This window comes from Ictalurus punctatus, chromosome 10 (assembly GCF_001660625.3).
Source record: "Ictalurus punctatus breed USDA103 chromosome 10, Coco_2.0, whole genome shotgun sequence".
NCBI lineage: Eukaryota > Metazoa > Chordata > Actinopteri > Siluriformes > Ictaluridae > Ictalurus > Ictalurus punctatus.
Window position 1 is genome coordinate 6219688 of NC_030425.2, and position 27813 is coordinate 6247500.

Sequence of the window (27813 nt, forward strand, 5' to 3'; positions counted from 1 at the left end):
ATTAATTATTTATTTATTTATTTATTTATTTATTTATTTATTTATTTATTTATTTCCCCCCAGAGCACAACAAATCACACTCAGAAACTCTCCGTGCTGCATGACCTGCCTTTTGAACTTATGAAACATGCTGTAACTTGCTGTAGGATCTACAGTGCCGTCGTCTATACGAGACAAAGTCAAGCCAGAATCTGTTCTACCTGAATGAACCACGTTTTAGAGTTCAATGCAATACAGAGACGCCTGCCTTGACCTAAGTGAAGTTAAGCATCACGTATTAATTCATGTGAACAATAGGCATGATTTCTTTCTGTGATAGGCTATTTATTTATAGGGGGCTTGGGTTCAATTTGTGTGTGTGTGTGTGTGTGTGTGTGTGTGTGTGTGTGTGTTTTCTTTCTTTCCTTCCTTCTTCTTTTGGTCATTCCTGTGATAACATTTCCAAAACCAGGAATACTTTCCCTACTTTAACGTTTAATAATATTGATATGCTGTGTATCTATATTCACACACGTGCAGTAAATATTCTTACTTAAAAATAACAAAACAAATATTACATTCAGTACAAATGAGGTTTTCCATGTGATCCATGTAAGTAACAGAATGGTCAAAATGTGTATGTTAAGAATATCAAACTGATGTGTGTGTGATATAAACTTCCCACTAGGATGTTTTCAGGTTTGCTGCTGTTTGTTTTCATCTTTGCGTTTTTCCTCCACTCTTTGGAACCTGTAAAACTTTTGCATCTAATTACATATGCAAGCTTATGAAAGTAAGAAAAAATAAATAAACAAATCTCAGCGCGATGCTTTTGCACACTTCCCCAATTAGGGCACGGATCGACGTCAATTTGCTATAATAAGTCGAGCTGTGCGCGGTACTGCCGGCTCAGTGCAAGGCGCGCGCACTGCCGCTTCATTAACGGGCGCGCTGTAATCACGGGGTAGTAATTAAAAAAAAAAAAAAACACACACCCAACAACTTTGGCTCGCTTTTAAGCAGACGAGTGTATCAGCGTGATGCACCTGCAGCACTGCACTTCGCCATCGGCCAGAAATGCGGCCAGCGACTTTCCTGAGGAGTTGTTCGCCGAGCACCACCCCGCGCCGTCCTCCGGCGCCGCCCCAGGGAACCACCCGGCTCTAACAAAACTCCCCGTCGAGCTGACCAGCGAAGGAGACGAGAGGAGCGAGCTCGCGCCCGCGCGCGACACCGCCACTGGGTCCGACGCGCAGCGCCCTTTGGATGGGAACCACGCGGAGAAGCGACACGTGCCTGAGCCGAGCCGAGCGCGCACGAACGCCTCCATCTCCTCCTCGTCCTCCGCGACCATGTTCTCATACGCGGCGCAGCACGGACACACGCTGCCGCATTTCTCTATCACCAATCCGGGTCACTTCGTGGCGCATCACGCCGTCATTCCGAACGGGTCTTACGACGGGGTTCTGTCCGGCGCGCCTAGACAGAACTACACGAGCGCCGGGTATCCATACGCGCAGGCGTACAGTCAGGCGTACCAGAGCGGCGCGTTGTACCCGCTCTCCCCTGCGCACGCGGGACTCATGGCCGCCAAAGCGCAAGTGTATCTCTGCAACCGCGCGCTCTGGCTCAAATTTCACCGGCACCAGACCGAGATGATCATCACCAAACAAGGGCGGTAAGGCTGGCATTATTATTATTATTATTATTATTATTATTATTGTTGTTGTTTTGTTGTTGTTACTGCTATTATTATTATTATTATTATTATTATTATTATTATTATTATTATTATATACTGATTAATTAATGATTGCTCTGTATTTTCCTGTAGACGCATGTTTCCGTTCCTAAGCTTCAACATTTCCGGACTCGACCCGACGGCTCATTATAATATTTTCGTGGACGTTATTCTGGCGGATCCGAACCACTGGCGTTTCCAGGGAGGAAAGTGGGTTCCGTGCGGAAAAGCGGATACGAATGTAACAGGTAATGCTCTTCTTTAAACCTCCAAACACCCCCCCCCCCCCCCCCAAATAAATAAATAAACAAATAAATAAATACAAAACCCTAATTTTATGAATAGTATAATAATTATTTCAGCTTTTCCGACTGCATTTGAATTCTTCCCCCGTTACACCTATGCGTATTTTCCCTATCCAATTCATTTCCAGAATATACAACAACAACAACAACAACACCGCAGCTGTATATAATGATGATCATTTCTATTTTTTAGGAAACAGAGTGTACATGCACCCGGACTCTCCAAACACAGGAGCGCACTGGATGCGTCAGGAGATTTCATTTGGTAAACTGAAGTTAACAAACAACAAAGGTGCTTCAAACAACAGTGGACAGGTGAATACACAAACCCCTCATCATTTGCACTGAAAAGTGCATTTCTTTCTTAAAATAGATTTCTTAAACTTAACGAAAAAAAAACAACCCATTCCATCCTTTATGTGAGTTTCAGTTATCTCTCATGTTAGTGTTGGTTAAGCTTGGAGAAGCTTTCTGAGCCTTTTTTGGCACGCGCATAACGCCTAATTGGCGCTTGTTTGTGGTTTCCAGCGTCACCGCCAACCTCTGGCACCTTATCAAGTGGCTGAGGAACATGCATGATGGATTTATTAACACTTCTTTCTTGCTTGCTTTTTTTTTTTTTTAATGGTTTACCAAGATGGTCGTCCTCCAGTCGCTGCATAAGTACCAGCCTCGGGTGCACTTGGTCGAGGTGAATGAAGACGGGACAGAAGACTCGAGCCGGACAGACCGTGTTCACACGCTCACCTTCCCGGAAACGCAGTTCATAGCGGTCACTGCATACCAGAACACGGATGTAAGGACGACACTGCACACTGGAGCATTCAACACACCTCCACACAGCACACTGCGGCTTGTTATTGTAAAAGGATGGGGTTGAATTTACTATGCCAGTGCGCGCTTGTTGTTTTACCTCTTACATGTTTATGAAGATCTCCTGTTGAACGGGGTTTTTTTTTTCTGTGTGGTGTTTTTAAAATGTATTTATTTATTTATTTATTTTTTTAGATCACCCAGTTGAAAATCGACCATAATCCGTTCGCTAAAGGATTCCGGGATAATTATGACACGTGAGTAGCCTACTGTCATCTTTATTATAGGATCAACATGACTTCTGTTACCTTTACTTTTCACACAAGCTGCACCATGACTCCCTTTTCGTTCCAGAATTATATATATATATATATATGAACCTAAAAGCTGTTTAGAAAGATCAGATTTAACATTGATAATTTTCAGTGTTCAGATAAAACTGGCATAAATATTTCTATATATACATAAAAAAGATGATATAAACATAATTATCATTTGTTTGATATAATTTTTTTAAATATAATTATTCGTTTGTTTCATTTTTTTAATTCAAAAAAAAAAAAAAGAAATTTGACTTTTTCCTACACCCAGTGTCAGTGCCATTCGAAAGAATTCATTTTCCTAAACGATTTCAATTCTAATAATATAGAGTACTTCTCTCATTTAATCATGAAGATTTAAGCATAGATTTAAATATCTATCTATATAGCCATCTACGCGCGCGCGCACACACACACACACACACACACACACACACACACACACACACACACACACGCATACATACAAAAAAACCTTGAATATTGTGCAAAAGTTCATTTTTTTCCCTGTAATTTAATTCAAAAAGTGCATCTTTCATATTTTCTAGATTCATTACACAAAGTGAAATATTTCAAGCCTTTTTTTGGTTTTAATCTCGATGATTACGACTTACAGCTCACGGAAATCAAAAATCCAGTACCTCAAAATATTCGAATAAAGAATGTATAATACAGAAATGTGGACGTGAGAAGAGCTCTAATCAGATCATTAACTCAAAACACCTGCAAAGGTTTCCTGAGGCTTTAATCTCTCAGTCTGGTTCAGTACACAAGCACAATCACGGGGAAGATGAAGGTAAATTGTGCATTTCATTTGGAAATCAAGGTCCCAGAGTCTGGAGGAAGAGTGGAGAGGAACAGAACTAAAGCTGCTTGAAGTCCAGTGTGAAGTTTCCACAGTCAGTGATGATTTGGGTTGCCAGGTCATCTGCTGGTGTTGGTCCACTGTGTTTTCTCAAGTCGAGAGTTGATGCAGCGTCGACCAGGAGATTTTAGAGCACTTCATGCTTCCATCTGCTGATGAGCTTTATGGAGATGCTGATTTCCTTTTCCAGCAGGACTCTGCACCTGCCCACAGTGCCAAAACTTCTAGTAACTGGTTTACTGACCGTGGTGTTACTGCGCTTGATCGTCCAGCCGACTCGCCTGACCCGAACCCCATAGAGAATCTATGAGACACCAGACCCGACAATACAGACGAGCTGAAGGCCGCTATCAAAGCGACGTGGGCTTCCAGAACACTTCAGCAGTGCCACACGCTGATCGCCTCCATGCCACGCCGCTTTCATGCAGTAATTCGTGCAAAATGATTAAAGCCCTGACCGAGTATCAGTGCATAAATTAACACACTTATCACAAGGTCGACATTTCTGTATTATAAATTCTTTATTCGAATATTTTGAGAAACTGGATTTTTTATTTCCATGACCTGTAAGCCTTAATCATCGAGATTAAAACAAAAACAGCATGTGTAATGAATCTAGAATATATGAAAGATCGACTTTTTGAATTAAATTACTGGGAGAAAAAAAAAATTCATTTCCACGATATTGTAATTTTTTGAGATGCACCTGTAAGTGTGTACATGTAAAATCATATCTCATCACTCTATAGCCCATAATGCACCTGTAAATGTTCCTGCATAAGATATATAAGCTTTGCTGTGAAACACATGATGTGTGCAGGATTTACACAGCCTGTGACAGTGAGCGCCTGAGCCCATCTTCTGCTGACTCCCAGCGCGCGCAGCTGATGCCGGCCAGGTACGCGGCGGCGAGCTCCCTCCTTCACGAGCAGTTCGTCGGCCATTATCCGGGTCCAGGAGGGAGCGTGGAGCGCGCGCTCCCGTTCTCTAACAGCCTGGTAGGCACGGAGCAAGCCGAGGACAGATGGTTTAACAACAGATTAGATTTTCCTGCCTCGACTTACGACGCGGCTGATCTGACTGGCAGCCTGCCCTCCTTGCTGCCCTATCCAGCCGCTCCAGGGGTCAAAGGTCAGACGCTTTCCGCTACCCCGACTTCTGGTCGCGCGCTTAGTGGCTACTGCGCCACGCAGGCCGGCTGGGAGTCGCGCGGTGCGGGTCTGCCGAGCTGGATCACGGAGAGCAGCTTTGAGCGCGCGTACCTGTCCGAAGACGGGAGCACGGAGAAGGACGCAACCGCACCGGAAGTGTCCGACGCGAACAAGGACAAGGACGCAGCGGATTCGGGCTGGACAGAAACCCCGTCTTCGGTGAAATCAGTCGATTCAGGCGACTCGGGGATTTTTGAGCAGGCCAAAAGGAAGAGGATGTCGCCCCCGGTTTCTGAGGAGCACTCCCCGCTCAAAACGGACCTCCTTAACGCACACGACGGAGCCCGGAATATGAACTACTTCACTTTTTATTCCCAGAGTTAAACACAGACACCATGTGGGATGGATCATCTTTACCTGCTTATTTATTTTTTTCTGTAGGCCTATTTACTTATGTTTGTTTGTTTGTTTGTTTAGTTATTTAGGAGGGAGGGAGGGAGGGAGGGAGGGAGGAAATGATCCTGATCAAGCACATTAGGCCATCTGATTTCAAAAATCACTGAAGCCATAGTTTGTACAAGTCAAATCGTGAACTAACACTCTGATGAACTGTTCATATCAAATGCATTAGGCCTCATTTGTTTTTCTGGGCTGGGGGCATGGTGTCAGAGAGAATGATCTTGATCTGAAAAGGACAAACACATTTTGTTGTAGCCATACAAGAGTTTATTGAGAGCCAAGGTCAAATCATTAAATAATAATAATAATAATAATAATAATAACATGAATTCTGTTGAAATAAATTCAGTGTAAACTAATTGAATGTAATCAGTGTCTAGAGTGTAGACAGAGTAGTTTCATGATAATTAACCTCAGCTTCCCTTAAAAATACATGATATACAGATATATAGATATATAGCCTATTTTATCCTACTAAATGGGCTATTTAGTCATATTAATTGTAGTTAATGGACGTAATTAAATTCAACATATCCAGTCAAGATATTCAGTCAGTTGTGGATGCCACGTATTGTAATTGTTTATTATTTTTTCCCCCACACCACAAATTGTGCAGGATACAGTACAGTACAATTCCCTTTCTCCATCAGACTAAAGTAGCCTAACGTGTAGTAGGTTATAGGCAGTCCTCCCCTTCAATGGCGTAGAAAAAAAAAAAAAACAACTTTCCAGATGAGTATTAAAGTGGGTCATTATTGAATTGTGAAAAAAACAACAACAACTGAGTGTGCTTTAAACGTGAATTAAAAAAAAAAAAAAAAAACCCAAAACAAAACAGCTGAATGTCTTGTCGATTTTACTTTTTAAGTCTTCTTTATTTCAATGCACGTTGATGTAAAATCAGGCGAGTTTGACTGCCCCCTAGCGGCAGGTTGGCGCTCTGCAGCTCTGAGTTAATGATGGACAGAGACACGAGTCGGGTTAGATGAAGCAAAATGACGGGCTTTTCCCTCTAAATTACAGATTTAACAAGTTTGAAGAAGTATAATTTTGGTTATCTAAATTTTGGTTTGCATTATTATTAAAGTGTAAGGGTTAAAGCAATGACTGCTACTATGAAGCTAACATACTTAATGATATGCTATCCTATAGTGCTATAGTGAGGATCCTAAGTAGTGCCATCCGTGATAATTGGCGTAGTCATGTAGTTTTATTTTTCAATGTTGAAAATGGGAAAATATTATATCATCATAACAAGGAAGGCGATACGTTTTCCTACATCCAATTTCTATGCAATAGGCTATTATCCTCATCGTATTACAGATGTTGTGGTATAAGTGAATTTGAGATTGTTGTAATTAGATAGTTTGGTTGCACATAGGTTGTACTATATGGCCAAAAGTATCCGAACACCTGACCATGACACCAATATGTGCTGGTTGAACATCTTGTTCCAAAGCCTTGGCATTAATATGGAGTCCCCCCCCACAACTTTCCCTTCCCCCCATGCTATAACAGCCCCCATTCTTCCGGGAAGGCTGTCCACTAGATTTTGGAGCGTGGTTGTGAAGATTTGTGCTCATTCAGCCTCAAGAGCTTTAGTGAAGTCAGGCACTGATGTCCAGTGAGGAAATCTGGGGTGCAATCAGCGTTCCAGTTCATCCCAAAATTGTTCAGTATTATTGAGCTTAGGACTCTGTGTAGACTACACAAGTTCTTCAAGTCCAACTTTGGCAACCCATGTCTTCATGGAGCTCGCTTTGTACACAGGCATGGTCATGCTGGAACATGTTTGGACCTCGCAGTTCCGGTAAAGGAAAATTGTAATGCAAAGACATCCTAGACAACCGTGTGCGTCCAACTTTCTGGCAACAGTTTCAGGGCCATGTTCAGGCGTCCACATAGCCTACTCTTGTGTATTTCTGATCAGGGACATGAAAGGCACGAGCACATCGCTCAGCATTACATTCCCTTAATCAGCCACAAGATGGCGCCAGTGCCACTACATTTGTGACACTGTTTCACCGTGCTGTAGAGTCGGTGTATCCCCAGACAAGAAGAACAAACTCAAAAGCACAAATGTGCTTTCTTTTTTAATTTATTTATTCACTTTCACATGATTCATTTACATGTGATTCATTTACATGTGATACATTTTCAGGTGATACGTTTTCATGTGATTCATTTACTGATTTGCTTCTCTTCGAATCCAGTTTTAGACTGTGTTATTACAAAGGTCTTTCCAGATTATTACTTGCCACTGTATGAGAAATGTGCTTTCACACTAGACACGAGTTTATATATCTTACTTCGAATATGACTTGAGATGTTTCTTTATTGCCACCAAATACCAAATTGTAGTAGGTAGGTAGTTTATTTTTTATTTCATTTCATTTAATTATTATTATTTTTTTTTAAAAAAAGTGTTATTTGTGCTGTACTCCCTCTCCATTTAAACGCAAACTAGTCAACCAAACTAGGGTAGTTCTCGCTAAATCCCGGGTCGCTCCTTAAACATGTTGCGTCCAGATAGAAATGCGCACGTGCAAAGCGAGCTGCGTCACACGAGCGCAAATTGCACGCGGAGGAAACGCACGCACGCGCTCGCTCTCCCTCTTTCTCTTTCTCTCTCTCGACGACTAGCCAATGGTTTCCATTGTAAATGTGCAACTGCTTAAGCCATATCAGTGTGTATATCTTTTCTGTTACTAGGTTATACTTTAAACACACCAATTGCACGTTCAGCCGTGGCTCGGAGGCGAAAAGAACATGGACATAAAAGACCAAGGAGCGCAAATGGAGCCTCTTCTTCCGCCGGTAAGAAGACACGTTCATCCATCTCGCGCGTCTCATTTGCGGTTTCACAGGGCCTAGGAATACCACAGTGTAACAGCAGTAATAATAATAATAATAATAATAATAATAATAATAATAATAATAACACTGTTGCTTGCTTTTGATGTACAGTTTGAACAAAACAGTGCGTTTCAGTGATCTGTGTCCATCTCACTACTGAGCTACTGACTGACACAAACGTGGCAATCATTCTGCATTGTCTTCTGCCATGCTTAAGTATCCTCCACAGAGCTTCATGTCGCATACAGTAGGACGTGTGTAAAACAAGTGTCCGGACTAAATGGAAGCCTGGCACGTTGGGTTTCGTGGTCTTCCTCAGAATCTCTCCCACATCATGGGACTGGAGGACGGTCAAACCCCACATGCAGTGATTTTAACAAGTGCCAAGGCTTTCCAAGTGGACCAAGCGTTTGACCCCGGCCGTTTTCCGAAACAGTCACAGCGCAATGCAAGAGCAGTCATCAATAACAAACATAGGTTAGATAGATCGGACACCGTGCAAGCGTGGACATGTCTTTTGTTCGGGCATACAGGGTAGTGCACTATGTAGGGGATGGAAGTCGTACTGCATGCTCGCTGTAGTACACTTATGAAATATGGAGTTGGACAAATCTCACAAGTCTGCAGAACATAAATGTCAGAACGTGAATTTGTTTTCGCGCACTGCATAGTCGGATCCGTCGGAGCGATTGAAGGTTGGCTCTCTTCTTCACCGCTACAGCCAAGAACAGGTGTGCTGCATCACTCAGGGCTGCTGGTCCAGTACTAACCGTCGTCAGCGCTCATACCTTTGGCGTGTTTCTCTCCAACGCCACTCCAAATACATACATGCTAATGAAATCCATAAAGCTTTATCTGAGCTTGCAGTTATAATTTTTCACGCGGCGACAGAAAAATTCAAGGAGTAAGAGACAACAGGGGTAAGAGGAAAGTGCATTTGCCACCAAAGCTTTTAGCTAAATCAACATGGCAGGGCGTTTCCTTGTGGTTTTCAACAATGAAAGTGACGTTTGTTGGTAACAAGCGTTCTCAATGTAAAAGCCGCTTTTGAGGTCTATAGTGAGTAGCCTCTGTCTGCCAGCTGGCTATCCATAAGACATTAATGATTAATTAATGATCACTCAGTCAAATATTTCTGCCTTCCTTTATGTTAAGAAAAACATCGTTTTTGATTTTAATCAAGTTTAAGCTGGCTGAGTTGCGAGGTTTCCATGTGCAGATGTTTGTTTATGTAATTAAACAGACAGAGTTCCATTCAAACGGAGTCCATTATAAATTCCAAAGCGGTTACACGTGGTATACAAAATGCAGAGACGTTCAAAAGCAGAGGTAAAATCACTGAAAAGGAGCTGAAGATTGAAGCGGAACCATAACTGCATCCATGCCCTTTCCTTTCTGTCTGGAGATGGTGGTGGTCTGGATATTCCAGGTGGAAAGCCACGGTGGATAAGGGGATAAGGATGTCCTCCTAGTTGACCAGATAGAATATTTAATGGCGTCTGTACTTAAAGTCAAGCAGAACCTGAACCAAGGAGGACAAATAATGGTTGGAGGATGGGGTGGGAGGTTGGTGGGTGGCTCAGCTTCAGTTATTGGTACCTGCAGAATGCTGAGACAGGTTTAAACAGTGAGATGTAGATGCGAGAGATGTGGGAGATCCAATTCGGTGCAACCAATCATAAACCACTGACACTTCTGATAGCCCACATGACCATGGGAATAGAGGCTGATAGTCTAAGGCAGGAGATCTATCTTCGTAAGGCTTTAGCTCCAACCATAATCATTCCCACCTTACCATCTAGTCATTACATTAAGACTTGGGTCAGGTGGGCATGATTATGGTTGGGGTTAAGGAAGGTAGATCTCCAGGAACAGGGTTGGTGACCACCGCTCTAAGGAATTAATCCTGTTGGTGAGTGTGTTAGTGAAATTTGAGTGTATTTGATCCCAGTGTAAGAAGAAGCTCTATTTCCTTTGGTCATTGCAGAAATATGTTTGAAGGGGTAACTGGGTTAACAGGTATAACTGGGTTAGCAGGGTTAAGGGTCTTTCAAAGTTAAAAATACATCAAAAAGGTATCAGATTATTTGCTGCTAACCAATGTCTTAAAGCAGATTTTGGATTTCTGTGGAACTGCAACATCACCACCAAAGGTCTAAGGAAAAATACCCAAATTGTATGAAGAAGTGAGGATGGGCTGATTGTCCAGAGAGTGGATTCATGCAGCTTATCAGTGACAGTCAGGTGACTTCGTGTGCATTTGGATTGGCTCTTTAACAAGTCATCAGCAGTGATTGAGAAGGCGCATGTGAAATCCAGTCATGGGTGTAGTGAATACGTACGAGGTGGATTATTTACTATATTAGACCCCCCCCCATTGACATTGGATGAGAAACTAAAAGTATTGTTCAATCAAAGTACAAATTACACACAAAGGCAAACGAGAGAACCGTGTGTTTAGTGTCTGAATGAAATGGTTTGAACCTTTGAAACAGTTTAAAAAAATCTTGACCGCAGCTTCCAAGCTGCCGTTAACTTTGGTTTTAATCAGTCCCTCCAGGATGGACACGAAATCAAGCAATCTGTGCAATATATATATACGGATTAGCTTTCAATATTTCAAGATCAATGCAGATTTTCCACAGATTTGGACCAAGACGCGCCGTGTGATATCATCACGATGCGCGTTCAGCCAAAGCCGTCTTCGGTTCACGTGCGGTTTAAGCTGCATGAGTACAGCTCAGAGGTCTTGTTTACCAACAAACATCACAACAAACAATTTCGTGCAATTGCATTTTTGCAAATTCAAGTAGTTTGGGGAGAAAAAAAAGCGTTTTTGGCCACAACGATCACCAAAAGTCTCTGAAATCCTGTACGGACTGATTAATAGTTTACCCCACATCATTCTTATGCCGTTGAGAGCTCTTGATGAAATTCATTGCTCGATTCGAATAGTTTCATCGTCAACCATAGATAGACGGGACACATCACTGTCGCTGCTCTGGACCGAAGCTTTCTAATTAAGATCAAGAGATTTATTTTCAAGAGATCAAGAGAAGCATTACCAGGTAAGAGAAGGTCCTTCATACATGGTATGATAAATTGCACCTTGTAATCCTTGAATGTTTCTGATAATTAAAAAAAAAAGCACCTCTCATGTTTCCATGGCTGCAGAACAAAGCTTTTGAAAACTTTCTAATATAATAATGATAATGGTGGTGTGAGGTGACATTTTGATCTGAATCACAACCTCTTGTAGTTCCTTTCAGAGAGACGACTTCTTTAGAAAAGAAGGCACCCGGGTGTAATTTCTCTGAATTTTTATGCCGCTGTCCCAGCACAAGTCCAACGGCAATTTTCTGAAGCTCTAAAGCATCTAATTCCACAATAATCACTAATAGAGCGATCCTTCAAAGCTCGAAAGGCGGCTATTGCAAAATGGGTTGGCTTCAGCTGTCAGTTTGGCTTTAAGCTTGGCTGTTACGGGGCCACTGCAAAGCTGAGGAATTAAGCTGCAGAAAAAGCTGGCAAACTATAGGAGTCCTTGCACTTCCTTATCAATTTGTTCCATCTGTAACCTTGTAGCAGAGGAAAGACATGGTTTCCTAACGTACAGTCCTCTCTGAAAGTACCGGAACCATTGCATAAATTAAATAGTCAGAATGTGATTTTTACTATTTTGTCTCGCTTTTCAAAGAAAAAAATCAATTACAAAAACTGCAATTTCAAAATATTTATTTAACGCTGAACATTTTTTTTCATTCCAGCAGGTATAGGCTACCAACAAGGCACAGTATAACTTTAAAAAAATAAATTAGTAAAATAAAAATATTTTTGTGGGGTCGTCTTTCAGCCCCCCTTGAATAGCCGATGTTAGGCCGATAACTGACCGCTGAAAGAATTTAACACTCTGCAGCCTACAACAAAAAAGTGCATTAAAAAGTGCATTGACAAGAGTGCAGAAAATGGTTCTATTGGGTTCTATACGGCTGATTATATTGGGGATATATACCGCTCGCGTCCCTGTACACCTCGCGGACTATCATAGTAGATAAAGTAGAGTTAGATACGTTGTTAATGTTATGTTCCTTGATAGATTTAGGTAGTTTAAACTATAGATTTAGGTAGTTTAAACTATAGATTTAGGTAGTTTAAACTATAGATTAGTTCGTTTAGTCCCCGCTGGTTGTTCCGCTCCCAGTCCATAGTACTAGTCCATGTTTCTTGTTTTGTGTTTTGACCCTGTGTTCTGTGACTACGTTTTTTGTACTACGATTTGGATTTGTCTGCCTGCCCTTAAATAAATACATCTTTACCTGCTTCCGTACTCTACTCCCTTACGTCTCGCAGTGTGACGGAATACTCCGGACTAGAAACAAATCAAACGCACGTCTCCACAGTAAACAATGTCACGGTTGTCAACATCCGAAGAGCATGCACTCGTGCACGTAGCACGTGCATGCGCGCGCCCCCTCATCGCTCCGAAAGTGCTGCCGGAAGTGGAGGTCGTGAAATCGGTGCGTCTCACTCTGGTTGCTAGGCTATTTGGCTATTATGTCATTGAACACATCATTGTTCGGTCAAATTTATTCGGCCTTTTCACTTATTAATAATTTCGGTGCATCCCTACAAATAAGTGATCAAATATATTGGAACGTGACTGATGGGTGTTTCTTGCTGCCCAGATGTGGCTTGTAAAATTGATGGTAATAGCTTTGAAAGTCTTTGGTTTGAGCTCTAGGTATTGCCCGTGAAGACAGAATGTGTCGTTAAAAAGGATAAACCAGCAAGAAGACCAGAGCCATTATGGCTTACATGTCAAACATGCTCCTCTGGTGAGTGTGTCGCTTTCACTTACTTCTAGGACTAGGACTCACTCCTGTGCTTTGGATCATTGTCTTGCTGCATTATCCAGTTGAGCTCGAGTTTCAACTTGCGGACTGAAGACCGGACGTTCTCCTTTAAGATTTTCTGGTAGAGAGCAGAATTCATGTTTCTCTCAATTATTGCAAGTTGCCCAGTTCCTGAAACAGCACAGCATCCCCACACCATCACACTTCCACCACCATGCTTGACCGTAGGTATGATGTTCTTTTTGTAGAATTTAGTGTTTGGTTTACGCCAAGTGTAACGGGACTCCTGTCTTCTAAACAGTTCCACTTTTGTCTCATCAGTCCACAGAACATTGTCACAAATGGTTTGAGGAACAAAAGTGTGTTTTGGCAAAATTCAGACGAGTCTTAATGTTCTTCTGTTTTAGCAGTGGTTTTCACCTCGAGACTCTTCCATGGATGGTATTTTTGAATTTCTGATAGTGGAGTCGTGAACAGTGACCTTTATTGATGCAAGAGAGGCCTGTAGGTCCTTCGATGTTGTCCTTGGCTCTTTTGTGACTTCCTGGATGAGTCGTTGCTGTGCTCTTGGAGGAATTTTGGAAGGTCAGCCACTTCTGAGAAGGTTCACTACTGTGCAGAGTTTTTCCATTTGGAGATAACGGCTCTCGCTGTGGTTCTTTGGAGTCCCAGAGCCTTTGAAATAGCTTTGTAACCCTTCCCAGACTGATGTATTTCAATCACCTTCTTCCTTACAATTTCTGGAATTTCTTTCAACTTTAGCATAGTGTGTTACTGGGTAAGACCTTTTAACCAATTTCTTGCTGTTAAAAAAGTTCTATATAAGTGTTGATGTGATTGAACAGGGTTTGCAGTAATCAGGCCTGGTTGCGTCTAGTCCAGCTGAACCCCGTTATCAATGCAGTTTCATAGATTAGGCTTGCTGTGATAGTCGGGTGTTCCCGGTGTCGCATGGTGTTCAGCCACACACCGATTACATCGCTTGCCCACCAAGGCACCGCCCCCCTCCGTTGTTTTGCTTTTTTATAGGAATAAAAATGATTTAGTTCAGTTAGAAAACGGACGCTAGAATTAAAAAGCTGCTCAATTCGGCGTGAGGCGAATGAGTCCGAGTCGCAGCACAAATCAGCAGGAGTCAGATTTAATTCATCACGTGACGAGAGTGAGGCGAGCTGACTGACAAGACGATGGCGGAAGATTTGGTTTCAAAGCGAAATGTAAAAGCACCTATTTACCAATATTTTGGATTTAAACCCAAGGTTAATAGGGAACCTGCAAACATTAATAAGGCAGTCTGTAAAAAATATAAGCAAGTTTATATTCGTTTCTTATTTATTTGGTTCCACAGTGTTTGCTGATTTTCAAACTTTGTGTAGTTTCATATTACAGCACGATGTATGCCGTGCTTATCCGTATTGTTAATAAAGCCGTCTTATTCGTTTTGTTGATAAAAGTTCTATATTTAATATAAACAAGATTGTCATTGTAGTGTTTTTTGTTGTTTTTCATTAAAATAATAATAATGAACCCACCATTCGAGTAATTGCCGCCCCCACATTTCTGCTAAACCGAGAGCGAAAGTGAAATGTGCACGGCCGCATGGGCGTTCAAAAGCGATTCAAAAGCGAGGGGGGAAAGCGGGAAAAGCACCAACGCCATTTTTTTCATTTCTTAAACTATTTAGTATGAGATCTACACAAAAACAGACCTTTTTTCACAGCACTGTACATAAGATGGGAAATGCAAGCATCCTCAGTATTTCCATTATAGTTACACTTGTGTGTGTTAGGAACACTTAGTATTATGTGGGACCATGAAATGTATAATACTACATTGCTGTACTCTATTTACCCAATTAAAAGTATTCTAATACACTTTTGTGTGTTTTCTTTAAAGCCAGGTTAATCTGTTTATCATTTTAAAGCAGGCAGTGGTCCTGTTTGGAAATTCATTGATTCATTCTTTCACTCGTTCAGCGGAGAGTACACCCTGGATGGGATGCCAGACCATTGTAGGCCACTACATACACTCATTCACACATTCATTCAAACCTACAGGCAATTTAGTGTACCCAGTGCACCTACACACGTTTTTGGGAGGTGGAAGGAAACCGGAGGATACCGAGAGAACATGCTGTCTATGTACTGACACTAACCTGAACTCATGATCGAACCAGGGATCCCGAGCTGCGTGCGTGTCACCGTGCTGTCTGGGACCTCATATGTTTCCGAGAATGTTGTTTTAATGTGACGTTTCCAGCTTGTAGCCGTCCCATCTCAAGAGGGAATGGTTAAATGTTTGTAGGCTTTATATGGGATTATTATTGTAACCAGCTGATTTTGGAATAGATCCAAAAAGGGGTCAAGGTCAGAGCAAGGTCACATATCTGAAATAGTTTTTCTTCAGTAGCTACCATTTTACGGGTATTTCAGGCATACACTTATAAGTATGGTATAAGTAGCACGAAGGACTAGACTCGCCGGCGTCGAGTTCTACTTGCTGTGCTTAGTCTTTGCTTTGAATTGGTCTAATTGGTTAAAATGCTTTATATATCATGGATTATTAATTGACCGTGATGCATTCAGTAACAAAATGAGTTTTTACATTGCCATTTTGAAAAAAATAAATGTATACAACTCACAGAAATATGGTCACCCAGTCTAAACGCACTCCGAGTAAGGGCCACATCAGCTTAGTGGATAATGGGGACAATTTAATTTCATTGCACATCCTGTAGGAGGCAGTGTTTCAGGCACAGCTGGACCGGGACTCGATCCGAAGTTAAGAATGACGACGTGTTCAAAGGGATGAAAATAGACGTCCGTAATAAAACAAATAAAACATTTCAACCCACTTATAGTGTTAACTCGTCCCACGTTCATGTTTGCTCCAGGTGATAAACGACGCGTCTGTTGAGAAGTGAAGTTCATGATTAATTTCGCTCATCGTGGCGTTCCGATTGAATGCAGAAGCTGCTGTGTCTTGAATACTAACGTGTTCTTCGTTTCATTGTTGAAATGTAGTCTGTTCAGTCGTTTGAGTGTTGACGGGAGTGCATATGGGGTAGACCATACAGAGTCATACAGGGTGAGCAATCTGTCATTCTTATCTTTAGTACAGGGGGGGGGAAATCAGGAAGCTTTGATCATGGCATGATTCTCTACGTTCCTAATCCTACAGTAATCAATTTTCCCTGTGGCCGTGCAGTTTGCTGCTACATTACATGCTATCGAGTTTTCGCCTAGGTTAAGCCTCTGCCAGTTCCGCTTGATGTCGGTTCATAAGGCGCAAATCCCCAAATTAGTCACGGTGTTCTGAAAGCCTTAAAACTTTTTTTTCAATATAAAAGACGCAGCCGTGAATATTTCCGAAAACACCAGAGCGTGAGAATTCTCTTTTGGTTTTAAATCCTTCCGAGTTATATTTGTACACCGTGTAACCTCTGTGTCCTTCTGCAGGTTCAGCGTCCTGCGAGCAGTGAGGGGGTGAGTGTTCATTCTGACCGTATCTGTGTCCTGCATGGTGCATGCTCAGTGTGCATGAGAGAATGGGCTCATTTGACCGCCTATTGATTTCCTTCACTGTTTCACACCCATGCTCCGGGGCTGGGCTTCAGTCGAACTGACATGTCATTGCGAAGAGGTCACAGAAGATTGCGCAGACCTCATGGAGACAGATAACGTAAAAATTGTGCCTTGCCATAATTTACAGTCACTGAAGGGTTCCAAGAACGAGATGTAACCGAGAGAGAGAGAACGAGTGAGAAAGAAATCATAAAGTCAGTCCAGTGGGAGTTTAAACAAATGACCTATGTAAAGTATTTATCCATTAAGCTGTTAAAGGAAGAAGACTGCCTATTTTTGGATTATATATATATAGTCACGCTAGTCAAACATTCATCGAGAGACTGGACACATACAGTGTTTTATTTAGTGTTTGTTTATTGATTTAATGCATTATTTATTAAAAGCAAATGTATCCGCTCTGGTGTTTCACATTCAGGTTTTGCATTTGCGCATAGAAATATAAATCCGAGTGAGAGAGGAAGTGGGAGCAGGGTTGTGAGCAGGTGTGATGGAGAGGTTGCGATTTTGGTCAATGGAAGTGCTGGACAGGGGCCATGCCGAACAGACGGACACAGGGGGAGTCGAACTGCTCTTGTAGTCATGCTGATCCGAGATCTGTGGGGAGGATTTGCTCTTTCTTTCTTTTCACCCCCAGCCCAAGGCTTTCAGTCATATTTACACATCACTCTGTCAGAGTCGTGCAGATTTAAGTATTAGTATGAGCCATCATGAATTGAAAAGCTAAAATACCCCACCCCAAATGCTGATAATATTGTGCTGTTCCAGAGCATGCTGAACAAGCCTGTATTATGTTTCTAACTGTTGTTGGGCTTTGGCACTACACCTCCCAGTTTGCATCCCTTGTCTTTACGGAGGATGCTGAGACATCAAGAAGGAGCGAGGAAGGAGACAGAGAGGAGGGAGCTCGCTCGGTACAGCACAGAGCACTCATCAGACATACACACACACCCACAAAGCACATGATCTTAGGCTGCAGTCCACGCAGTCAGTGATGCCGATGCTCTAACCTCCCTCCTGATTGGTGGATGGAGGACTCTCAAAAAAAAAAAAAAAAACCCAACACAGGCTGGAGATCACAGTCGGACGGGCTTGCCGTGCTGAAAGGCTTGTCTTGGCGTGAGTCTTGAGCCCGGTGAGGAGTGCCAAAGCACCAGCTCTGCCTGGAGCTCACCAGCCATTAAACCAGCATGCAGCAGCGAGCCTCTGAGCGCAGCAGCTTTAACTGCCAGGTAGGACTGAAACCTCAGAGTTCCTCAAAGCCAGTGGGAAAACTTCTGACCAACTGACAGCTGCTGTGCCTTTGAGCTAGTTTATTTTTAATAGGTGGGGATTGTATACTAATTTGATGTATCTAAGAGATTTGACTGTATAGTTAGTCTAGTATTGTGTTGTAGTTATATAAGAGGACGCTTACTAGTACATTCTGGGCATTAAGACAGGTTATACAAGTGTGCGCTTTGCAACAGCTTAGCCAGGAGCAAAGCTTTATTCCGTCTCCTTTCCCTTCGCTCCCTGTGCTACTGTTTGTTTCTCAATCGTTCTCATTTCTCTCCTCCCTCTGATGGCACTCACCAGTCTGCCTCTTTCTTTTTCCTTCCTTCCTTCTGTCCTCTTTGTCACTTTGCTCTCGCGTTGCGATCGCATGACAGACGGCCCGAATGCTCGGTTCGAGCTTTTACAGATCGAGACGGTTGGAGCGCTTCATGCTGATTCCACTTCATCGATCTTCAGAGCGAACCAAAAAAAAAAAAAAAAGCAAATCACAGACGCACATGTGCGTGGAGGAAACGGGATCTTTTCTACTGCTAGTTACTGAGTATTGACTTACAAGGTCAACGCGCTGTTATTGCTGCAGACGTATGATCGCAGGAGTTTCTGTTGAGACGTTTACGTGACCGAGCCACTCGTGTATGATTAAGTGTCGCGATTGTGCTGAGACGGCACCGTCTGCGCGTGTAAGCTAGACACATCATCACGTCATGCGTGCGTGTGGTAGAATGCTCCACTGTCAGCTCCACTGCGAAAGGATACTGATGCTGAGCTCGTCGTCGCCATGGCAACCATGACCATCTGTAGGGATCAGACCCAAGGCTTTCGGCCAATCACATGGCTCGGATCCCACCCCCCCTCCCTCCCTCCCTGATAATCTCCTCCTTTTGCTTCTCTTGGCTGAGGTTCCTGCACAATCTCACAATCCAGAATCACAACACATTCACACACACACACACACACACGGAACAGATGTATGTAGGGGGGGAGAAAACATTTGAATATGGACCGTGTTGCATTCTGTCACTGGTTAATTAGATCTCCCAGCTGGGTTCTTCTGGATTCTGGTACTGTAATTTGGGATCATCGTGATTCTCTCACTCATGTATGGAAATGAGCTTTGTGGACATATCAATTGGCCACACAATAAATTTGCCCTGAATTCTGGAGCACACAGAACTGGGTCACAAGGCGTGTGTCCTAGAAAACTGCAATCCGTGTTTCGCTTCCCAGAGAAGATTAGTAGGGAGTGATGGTGCACGTGTATCAGAGAGAGCGAGAGAGCGACTAAAGAGCTAGGCACTGGTGAAGTGATTGTTGTGACACACTATAAAAATGTGGTTATATATTGTACTTTAGCACGCGGACCTCCATGCTTTCTATGATTTGTCTTCCTAGGATTTCATAATCAGCCTGTACAATATGGACAAAATTTGATATATAGCAGAGTCGTTGAATATCACGTGTCTGAATTAGGACAGGGTAATATGAATATATAAATATATATAATATGACTATATACGTTTTTGAGATATCGCAGGTGTCATGGTATGCTTTCTAACGTTAAAAACCCCCCAACTATTAAAACCCAGCTGATTTAATGTTAAAACTTTGCACTTAACCTTTAAAACTGTGAAATGTATTTTTAAAAATAACATTATATATTTTGCGATGACAGAAATGAACCCGAAATCAATATTCGCAGGAGCTTGCAATTTTTCCAAATGTGACATCATCACAACGCACGTTCGGCCGAAGCCCTCTTCGATCCACGTGCGTCGAGCGTGAGTACAGCTAAAAAGGCTCATTTACCAACAAACATCACTGCGAAAGACCGTGCAAAACAATTCCGTGCGATTGTAATTTCCTAAATCAACTTGTTCTCTGCAAAAAAAAAACAAAAAAAATGCAACGCTACTGTTTTGATGCCATTTTGGTTAGCAAATCATTACACGTGAATACATACCCCTGGGTCTGAATGTATGGAAGTATATTTGTGCCAAAAGTATTTGAACGTAATTTTCCAAGAAACAAACAAAAATATACAGTGAGAGAGAAGAAACACACTTTGAAACGAAAAACAGTGAACTCAGTGGTAAAAATTTTTCTGAACACGTTCGTCAGATTTTAAACAGCTTTTAAACTGTTCAAGTTCACGCACGCCATTCTGGCACAAGCCTCACCCGTGGGCGGGGCTTAACAGCGATTTACTCTCATTGGCTAGTTAGATTCGCAATCGACAGCTCGAGTGTCCGGCCGAGGAGGACGATGGCGATGACGCCGCTCCAGAGAGCTCGTCTCGAAAAAAACGTACGAGTCTACCCAAACCTCGAATATTAATTACGAACTAAAATACCGACTAAGGAAGTAATTTCCACGACAAACACTATACTATAACGATACAGAGAATCGCATCCAGAACGTTCTCCAAAATTCGTGCCACCGAAGTCTCTACTTCCAGGACGGGGAGCTGTCCATTCAAATCTCACCAGCCAATAAGAATGAATGAAAAACTCATAAATCATAATTAGCGAAATTGAAGCTTAGATAACCAACAGATAAAAGTAATGGCGATATATGACTTGTATAAAAATATATGTTCAATTGGTTCTAGCATTAAAGCATTACTTTTGTGAAGACTTATATGCACCCCTTCGGCATAATTACGTCAAACAAACACGACGTGTTATACGTGCAAAATACGATTATCCGCGAGCATACGCGAGTTTCTCTGCCACGACTGACTGACCTCCTAATTGAGGGGTTCTGTGATGATCTGGAGTGCTGTGTAACTCTCTGAGAGATGCTGATCAGCAGTGTTTTGCTGATTGCGGTTCACACTAAGCCTCCGTAATGAGTGCTGACCTATACTCATTTAGCCGCTATCTCTGTTCAACGCGAAACGCCTACACACATTAACAGCTTATGATGGGGATAATTAAAAGGTGACGCAAAAGTCATTTCGCTGCTGTAAATGAACATGAATTAAAATCCTCATTAAGACTCCTGGGTGAGTGTGAAGATGTGGTTTCCAGCTCAGGTTGGATCTGTCTATTGTGAGAGTTCACATTAATACTAACCCATATCCAACTTTAACGTGAACACACCTGTCCCTCGCAAACGTCCAGCGAGTACACATTGAATGCTTGGCCAGTCGTTTAACGGCATTAACTGCTTTGGGTTTTGATGATCCCAATTATCTAACTACAGCACCAATTTCCCCATCCTTCCACTGAAAAGAGTCAGTGCTGTTTCTGTCCTCCATTGTTGTCTCAGACACTTAATGACAGTGATGGGTAAAAGCCACGTGAAAATCCGACCTGACCACGGGCCAGGGCTCAGTGGTGGCTCAGTGGTTAAAGCTTTGGGCTAATGATTAGAATGGCCTTAAGTTCAAATCCCTACACTGCCGAGCTACTACTGTTGGGTCCTTAAAGACCCTTAAACCTCATCTACTTCTTTCTATCCTGTCTCAATTATAAGTCGTTTTAAATAAAGGTGTCAATCAAATGAGTAACTGTAAATATCGGTCTTCAACGGTCCCGTTTTGATGAGCTCGTGCTCACTGTAGCCTCAGATTCAGGAGTGTTCTGCTGCTATAGCCCATGTGTTGTGCGTTCTGAGATGCTTTTCTGCTCAGCAAGGTTATGAAGAGTGATCATTTGATTGACCGACCGTAGACTTCCTGGAAGCTCGAACCAGTCTGGCCGTTCTCCTCTGACCGCTCTCTTCAATAAGATCACTCACTGGATGTTTTTTTTTGTATCATTTTGTGTAAACTCTAGAGAAAAAAATCCCAGGAAATGAATCGTTTCTGAAATACTCAAACCAACCTTTCTGGCACCAACAACCATGCCCTAGTCAAATTCCCTGAGATCATATTTTTTCCCCATTCCGTGAACATTAACTGAAGCTCTTGCCCCATATCTGCACGTCCGTATGCACTGTGTTGCTGCTACATGATTGGCTGATTGGATAATGGCATGAACGAGCAGTTCACATTTAGTCTGTGTTGTGTGTTTTGTTACGAACTGCCTTTTCATACCAACGTACTTTGAAAATTGGCTAAACAATGGCATTTAGAGTAAAGGATTAGGTACTGCACACCTCTGTATATGTAAATGTGTTCATGTATGAGAGAAAGAGATGGCTTTTATGTAGTGCTTTGTCTGTCTGGAACTTTGTGTAAGATTAACATCAGGAACAGGTAAGCGTATGTGGTGTGGTGTGGAGTGCATGCATATTTAAAGCTAAAACAGCGTCAGAACATGTAGCTGTACCACATCTCCCGAATATCCTGCGATTTGGTCGCAACCCATTTAGACGATCGGATTTAGATGGTATATGAATAAAATGACATGCCAGTGCTCTCTGCATTTTAGGCGCTCATTTACTGGCTGTGTTTCCACACCGCTGACCAGCGGATATATCCTCCATACAGCACCGACCCTGAATATACAAGCCTTCAAGGGTAGCGAATGTTTACACCCATGTGTGTGAGTGTGTCCCTGCACACTGATGAGTCTCTGAGCCTTGGGAGCCCTTCATCCATCGACGCTATGGGGTCCTGGTCACATGATGTCGCACAGTGCACGCTGGGTAGGACAAGTGTGTGCGGGCAAGAAAGGACGAGAGAAAGATGAATGGGGGGATGGGGTGATGACGGATAGAGGGTTCTGGATGATAAGGGATAGAAAGTGAGGAACATGAGTGGCAGAGAGGTGTGAAGAAATGGACATAGTGTGTTCAGGAGGTTTAGGCGGGAAGGCTGCTTTCAGGTTACACTTCTGCCCACATGACGCTTCTTACTAATAGAATAATCAAACCCACAGGGTGTGTCGTAAGCTTTTATTAAGCATGTGTGTGTGAGCTATTTAGTGATGAATTGGTGTCTTCATTATTAAACACCGGCTTCAGATTAAATAGATCTTTAAAGTTTATTTCCATCTTGTTACTGGATGTATTAATCAGTAAATCATGCAGTACAGAGCACGGTGTCCTTCAACTCTCCTTTGTGAGCTGAGGTCTCAGGCTGATGATGTCACTGACAGACTGGAAACAATTTCCCAGGGGTTTTAGGGGGGTATATTTCCATGGAGATAGCAGGTTCTCATTCATGGCTGTGTCACAGACATGACAGCTCAAGCACCAGCCAGTTCAACTGGTACAGAGACAGAACAGACACATGTGTATCACACGATCAGCACTATGCCCCGAGATATATTCTTGATTTGAATTGTATCGCAGTTGAAGCCAGCGAGACATGCGTTACAGTCACGGTCTATTTTTGGAACGTTTGCGAATTGCATTGGAGGAGGGTTTATTTATTTATTTATTTATTTATTTATTTATTTATCTAAAAATCTGGAACAACCATGAGAGAGAGGGGGGGAAAAAAATCCAGTGCATATTTATGGCCTTAATACGTCTCGATCATCGACCTCCTTCCTTCGGCATCGCTTGAAAAACAAACGAACGCATGCAGTGTGAGAGAACATGGTGGTGTTTTTCGTTCCGTCTGTTCTTCTCGATCTGTCTGTCTTCATGAAGACAAATCTGTGTGTGTAAGTGGTTGTGTGTTCATGTTGTGCAGTCTGGGCCAGTGTGTATAACACCCTTAAATAAAATATCGCCATATTTAGGTTTTATTTCATTTTCACATTTTCTTTTTTCGTTATTTAAATCCACTCTCTCTCATCTCAGAGTCCTCCCTGGAAATAGTTGTCCATGTCACGGCTGTAATCCCACTGTGGATTAAGAGATTCAGGTTATATCCTGCAAACTACTAAAGGAAAGATACAAAGGCAGTGCGGAGCATTCGTGCTTGCTGAAAAAGGAAACAAGGACCGCGCATTGTTTTTTGAAAAACTTTTTAATTACATTTACACAACAGCGCTGTTGAATTCTCTAATTAATTCTGATTGGGCAGAGGGTGTTGAGTAATTTTCTCTAACAGCAGCTCTGTTTAAAGTTCTAACCAACCAAAATTCGAACCACGGTTTTCTGTTAAAGTGCTCGTTCGAATGTTATTTTTTTTTCAATAGTGTTCACTAATTCGCAGAGACTGTTAGTTACAGTTAAATTTATACAGCACTTTTCTAGACACTCAAAGCGCTTTACATAGTATGGGGGGGTCTCCTCAAGTTCCACTAGTGTGTAGCATCCACTTGGATGATGGGACGGCGGCCATGGTGCGCCAGAATTCCCACCACACACCAGCTATTAGTGGAGAGGAGAGAGTGCTGTAACCAATTCAGAGATGGAGATTATTAGGGGGTGATAGAGAAGAGCCAGTGGGGGTATTTTGCCAGGACACCGGGGTTATAACCCTACTCTTCTACGATAAGTGTCCTGGGATTTTTAATGAGCACAGAGAGTCTGGACCTCAGTTTCACGTGTCATCTGAAAGACAGTACTGTTTTTACTGTGTAGTGTTCCCATTACTATACTGGGGCATTGGAGCCCACACACAGGGTGAGCGCCCCCTGCTGGCCTCACTAATACTACTTCCATCAGCAACCTTAGTTTTCCAGAGGAGGTCTCCCATCCAGGTACTGACCAGGCTCAACCCTGCTTAGCTTAGCTGTTTAAGAAAATTATTTATGGAACATTTACGGAAGAAGTCTTGGGTGTCAGCACTTTGTAATGGTCAGTAAGTTTTCTGACATGAGAAACTTTTTAGCATAGAGGACTTTTCGTTTGTTTTTGTTTTTTTTTGCCGTAGCATGACGAGGTGTACTTTAGTCTTATTAACGTCAGAAGAGAGTGGCTGGTGAGGGAACTAGCTGCTATACTGCAAGTGGTATTTGGAGCGATCGTGTTTCGTGGAAACTAATGTAACTTTCGTTCATTAATGCATTACACAATTTAATGTCCGGCAAACTGCTGTGATATAAGAGGAATAAAACACTTCAGGACTTGCAGTTATAGTAAAATAATCAGCTTCGGGATGGTAGTGGTATCTCCTTTGCGTTAGACTGTATTACACTACCCTGTCATTGATTATTTTTCTATAACAGTAAAGCCTCACTGCATTTTATTCCGTAAATACTTTCAATAAAGGTTCTTGTTTTTTTTTTTCTTATTACTAAAGAAATACAATATATTCTCATTTTTCATAACCTATAGATACAAATCCTTATGTTAAGTCATTAGAGATGTTAGCTGCACAGGTGACTAAAACTGCGTTCTGGGAATAACTTGCAATGGGCTGTACTCGTTGCCATGGTGACTGTCCAGTAAGGTCAACCTCATGGAGGCTGATGCTTATTTTGGGACAATTCCTTAGACGAGAAGAATTGTCCCAAAATAAGCATGGAAGGAACTATGCATCAGAGAGGACCTGTGATCCCTCTGCTGCTGGACTCTGCATATTGCAGATGCCTCCTCTGACTGAAAATAAACTCCTATCAGATATACTGTGTATGGGAAGAGGAGGGCATTTTAAAGGGGGGGGGGGGGGGGGGGTTTATCAACTTCATCACGGTGAGGAAAACTGCATTTTTAAAAATTAAGCTTTTGTTTGTAAGAAAAAAGAACTGTATTAACTGTGGTAATACTAGAATCCAAACAGTGCCTTCTCTCTAAACACACACACACACACAACCCCAGATGTACATGAGCAATCTAGGCTACAAGAGCTGAATGAGAGTGCACGAGTGTAGCCTTCTCTGATCAGCCATAACATTAAAACCACTGACCGGTGAAGTAAATAACACTGATTATCTTGTTACAATGGCACGGCAAGTGAACAGACAGTTCTCGAAGTTGACGTGTTGGAAGCCGGAAAAATGGGCACGTGTAAGGATCTGAGCGACTTTGACAAGGGTTAAATTGTGATGGCGGGACGACCGAGTCAGAGCTTCTGCAAAACGGCAGGTCTTGTGTGGTGTTCCTGGTATGCAGTGGGTAGTACTTACCAAAAGTGGTCCAGGGAAGGACAACCAGTGAACCGGCAACAGAGTCATCGGCGTCCATATCCCGTCTGGTCCAATCTCACATAAGATGGCCGGGTGTGTGTGTGTGTGCGTGCGTGTGTTGCTTACCTGGGGAAGAGATGGCCCGAGGATGCACGATGGGAAGAAGGCAAGCTGGCAGAGGTGGTGTGATGCTCAGGGCAATGTTCTGCTGGGAAAAGGGTTGTGGCATTCATGTGAATTTTACTTACCACCTACTGTAACTAAACGTTGTTGCAGACCAACTACACCCCTTCATGGCAACTGTATTTCCTTAAGGTAGTGATCTCTTTCAGCAGGATAATGCTCCCTGCCACACTGCAAACATTGTTCAGGAACGGTTTGAGGAACATGACAGAGTTCAAGGTGTCGATTTGGCCTCCAAATTCCCCAGATCTCAATCCGATCGAGCATCTGTGAGATGTTCTGGACAAACAAATCCGATCCATGGAGGCCCCACCTCACAAATTACAGAATGTAAAAGTTCTGCTGCTAACGTCTTGGTGCCAGATACCACAGCACACCTTCAGAGGTCTTGTGGAGTCCATGCCTCGATGGGTCAGAGCACAAGGGGGAGCTACGCAATTTTAGGGAAGTTTTAATGTTATGGTTGATCAGTGTAAAAGATGTTCTGATGAACCCACTTTTAATGCACAAGTCTAAGAGAGTAGTATGTGTGTCTGTATGGATATTCAGATATTTAAAAATTCTGTTAGCTGGATTACACATAAAACAAAAAGGCAATCAGTTATTTTATGTCTTTTATATCAGACAGGTTTTTTTTTTTTAAAGAAATATATATTTTAATAAGCAGACAATTCCAGAATTAATGAAACCCTTTACAAAAAGGGACAGAATTATTTGTGAAAATACAAACGTACCACTTTAAAATACGATAGTGTATCATTGATGCTCTGGGGCTGTTTTGCACGTACAGGACGAATCCAGTTGCTCTTGTGAAGATGACATTCTATGAAGTTCTAAGATATTTTAACAGTAATATTTTCATTTACTGTCTCTCCCCTGTTAATCAGAGCACCACTAGCCAATCACAGGCCTCTGTGAGCTCAGCTATGCAGAAGAGGGCAGATATCACTTTCCTCTGACTGTTCAGTGATCTAGCATGAGAAGCAGTTCAAACAGATGCTGTTTAGCTTCATGTGTATCGGCAGAAGCACTTGCTAGCCTTCACCGTCCCAAATATAATGACTCTTGGGTAGTTCTTACTGTGAGAAAGCTCCACTGACAGCCTGCAACACTCCTACGTGTACTCCTAACTACCAAATCTCTTTATTCCAAAGAGTTTCTGTATAAAACTAGATGTACAAAAAATAAAATCCTGTCTTGCTTTGCGCTTTTAAAGCACGATCAAAAGGTTAGAGGTGAGAGAGGTTTGTGCTGTAGGTGGTTCTGAGAAGTAGCGGGAAATATAGCCTGTACTTGTTCCAAGTACTTGTTCCTTAATTTAATAAATGAGAGTACATTTCACGCAAAGGATTTTTCTGCTACAGTAGCAGATCAGGTTGCAAAGCAACAGGTCCGGGAATCTCTACTGACTGGAAATGTAGACTGGGCATTGTGATATGCTGGACAAGTGAACTGGTATATGGTGGTGGTGTGTGTATATATGCATGTCTGTGTGTGTGTGTGTGTGTATTAG

The 27813-nt window shown here is 42.4% G+C and overlaps 2 protein-coding genes across 5 annotated transcripts in view; both read left to right on the forward strand.

The window, feature by feature from the left end:
- The first annotated feature begins 36 nt into the window (after positions 1-36).
- tbr1a (T-box brain transcription factor 1a) lies at positions 37-5659 on the forward strand. Its single transcript, XM_017477684.3, has 6 exons — positions 37-1657; positions 1814-1968; positions 2219-2340; positions 2663-2821; positions 3034-3095; positions 4844-5659. Exons 1-6 carry the CDS (start codon positions 1020-1022, stop codon positions 5556-5558), a joined length of 1851 nt encoding a protein of 616 aa, XP_017333173.1. The 5' UTR covers positions 37-1019; the 3' UTR covers positions 5559-5659.
- A 2544-nt stretch (positions 5660-8203) lies between these two features.
- Positions 8204-27813, forward strand: part of slc4a10a (solute carrier family 4 member 10a) — a 46391-nt gene continuing 26781 nt past the window's right edge. For 3 of the 4 annotated variants that reach the window (XM_017477624.3, XM_017477622.3, XM_017477623.3), the window contains exons 1-2: positions 8204-8450; positions 16801-16827. In XM_017477624.3, coding sequence (XP_017333113.2) covers positions 8403-8450; positions 16801-16827 — 75 coding nt within the window. In that variant the 5' untranslated portion in view covers positions 8204-8402. The remainder of the gene's footprint in view (positions 8451-16800; positions 16828-27813) is intronic. The other variant, XM_017477625.3, reaches the window with a different exon arrangement.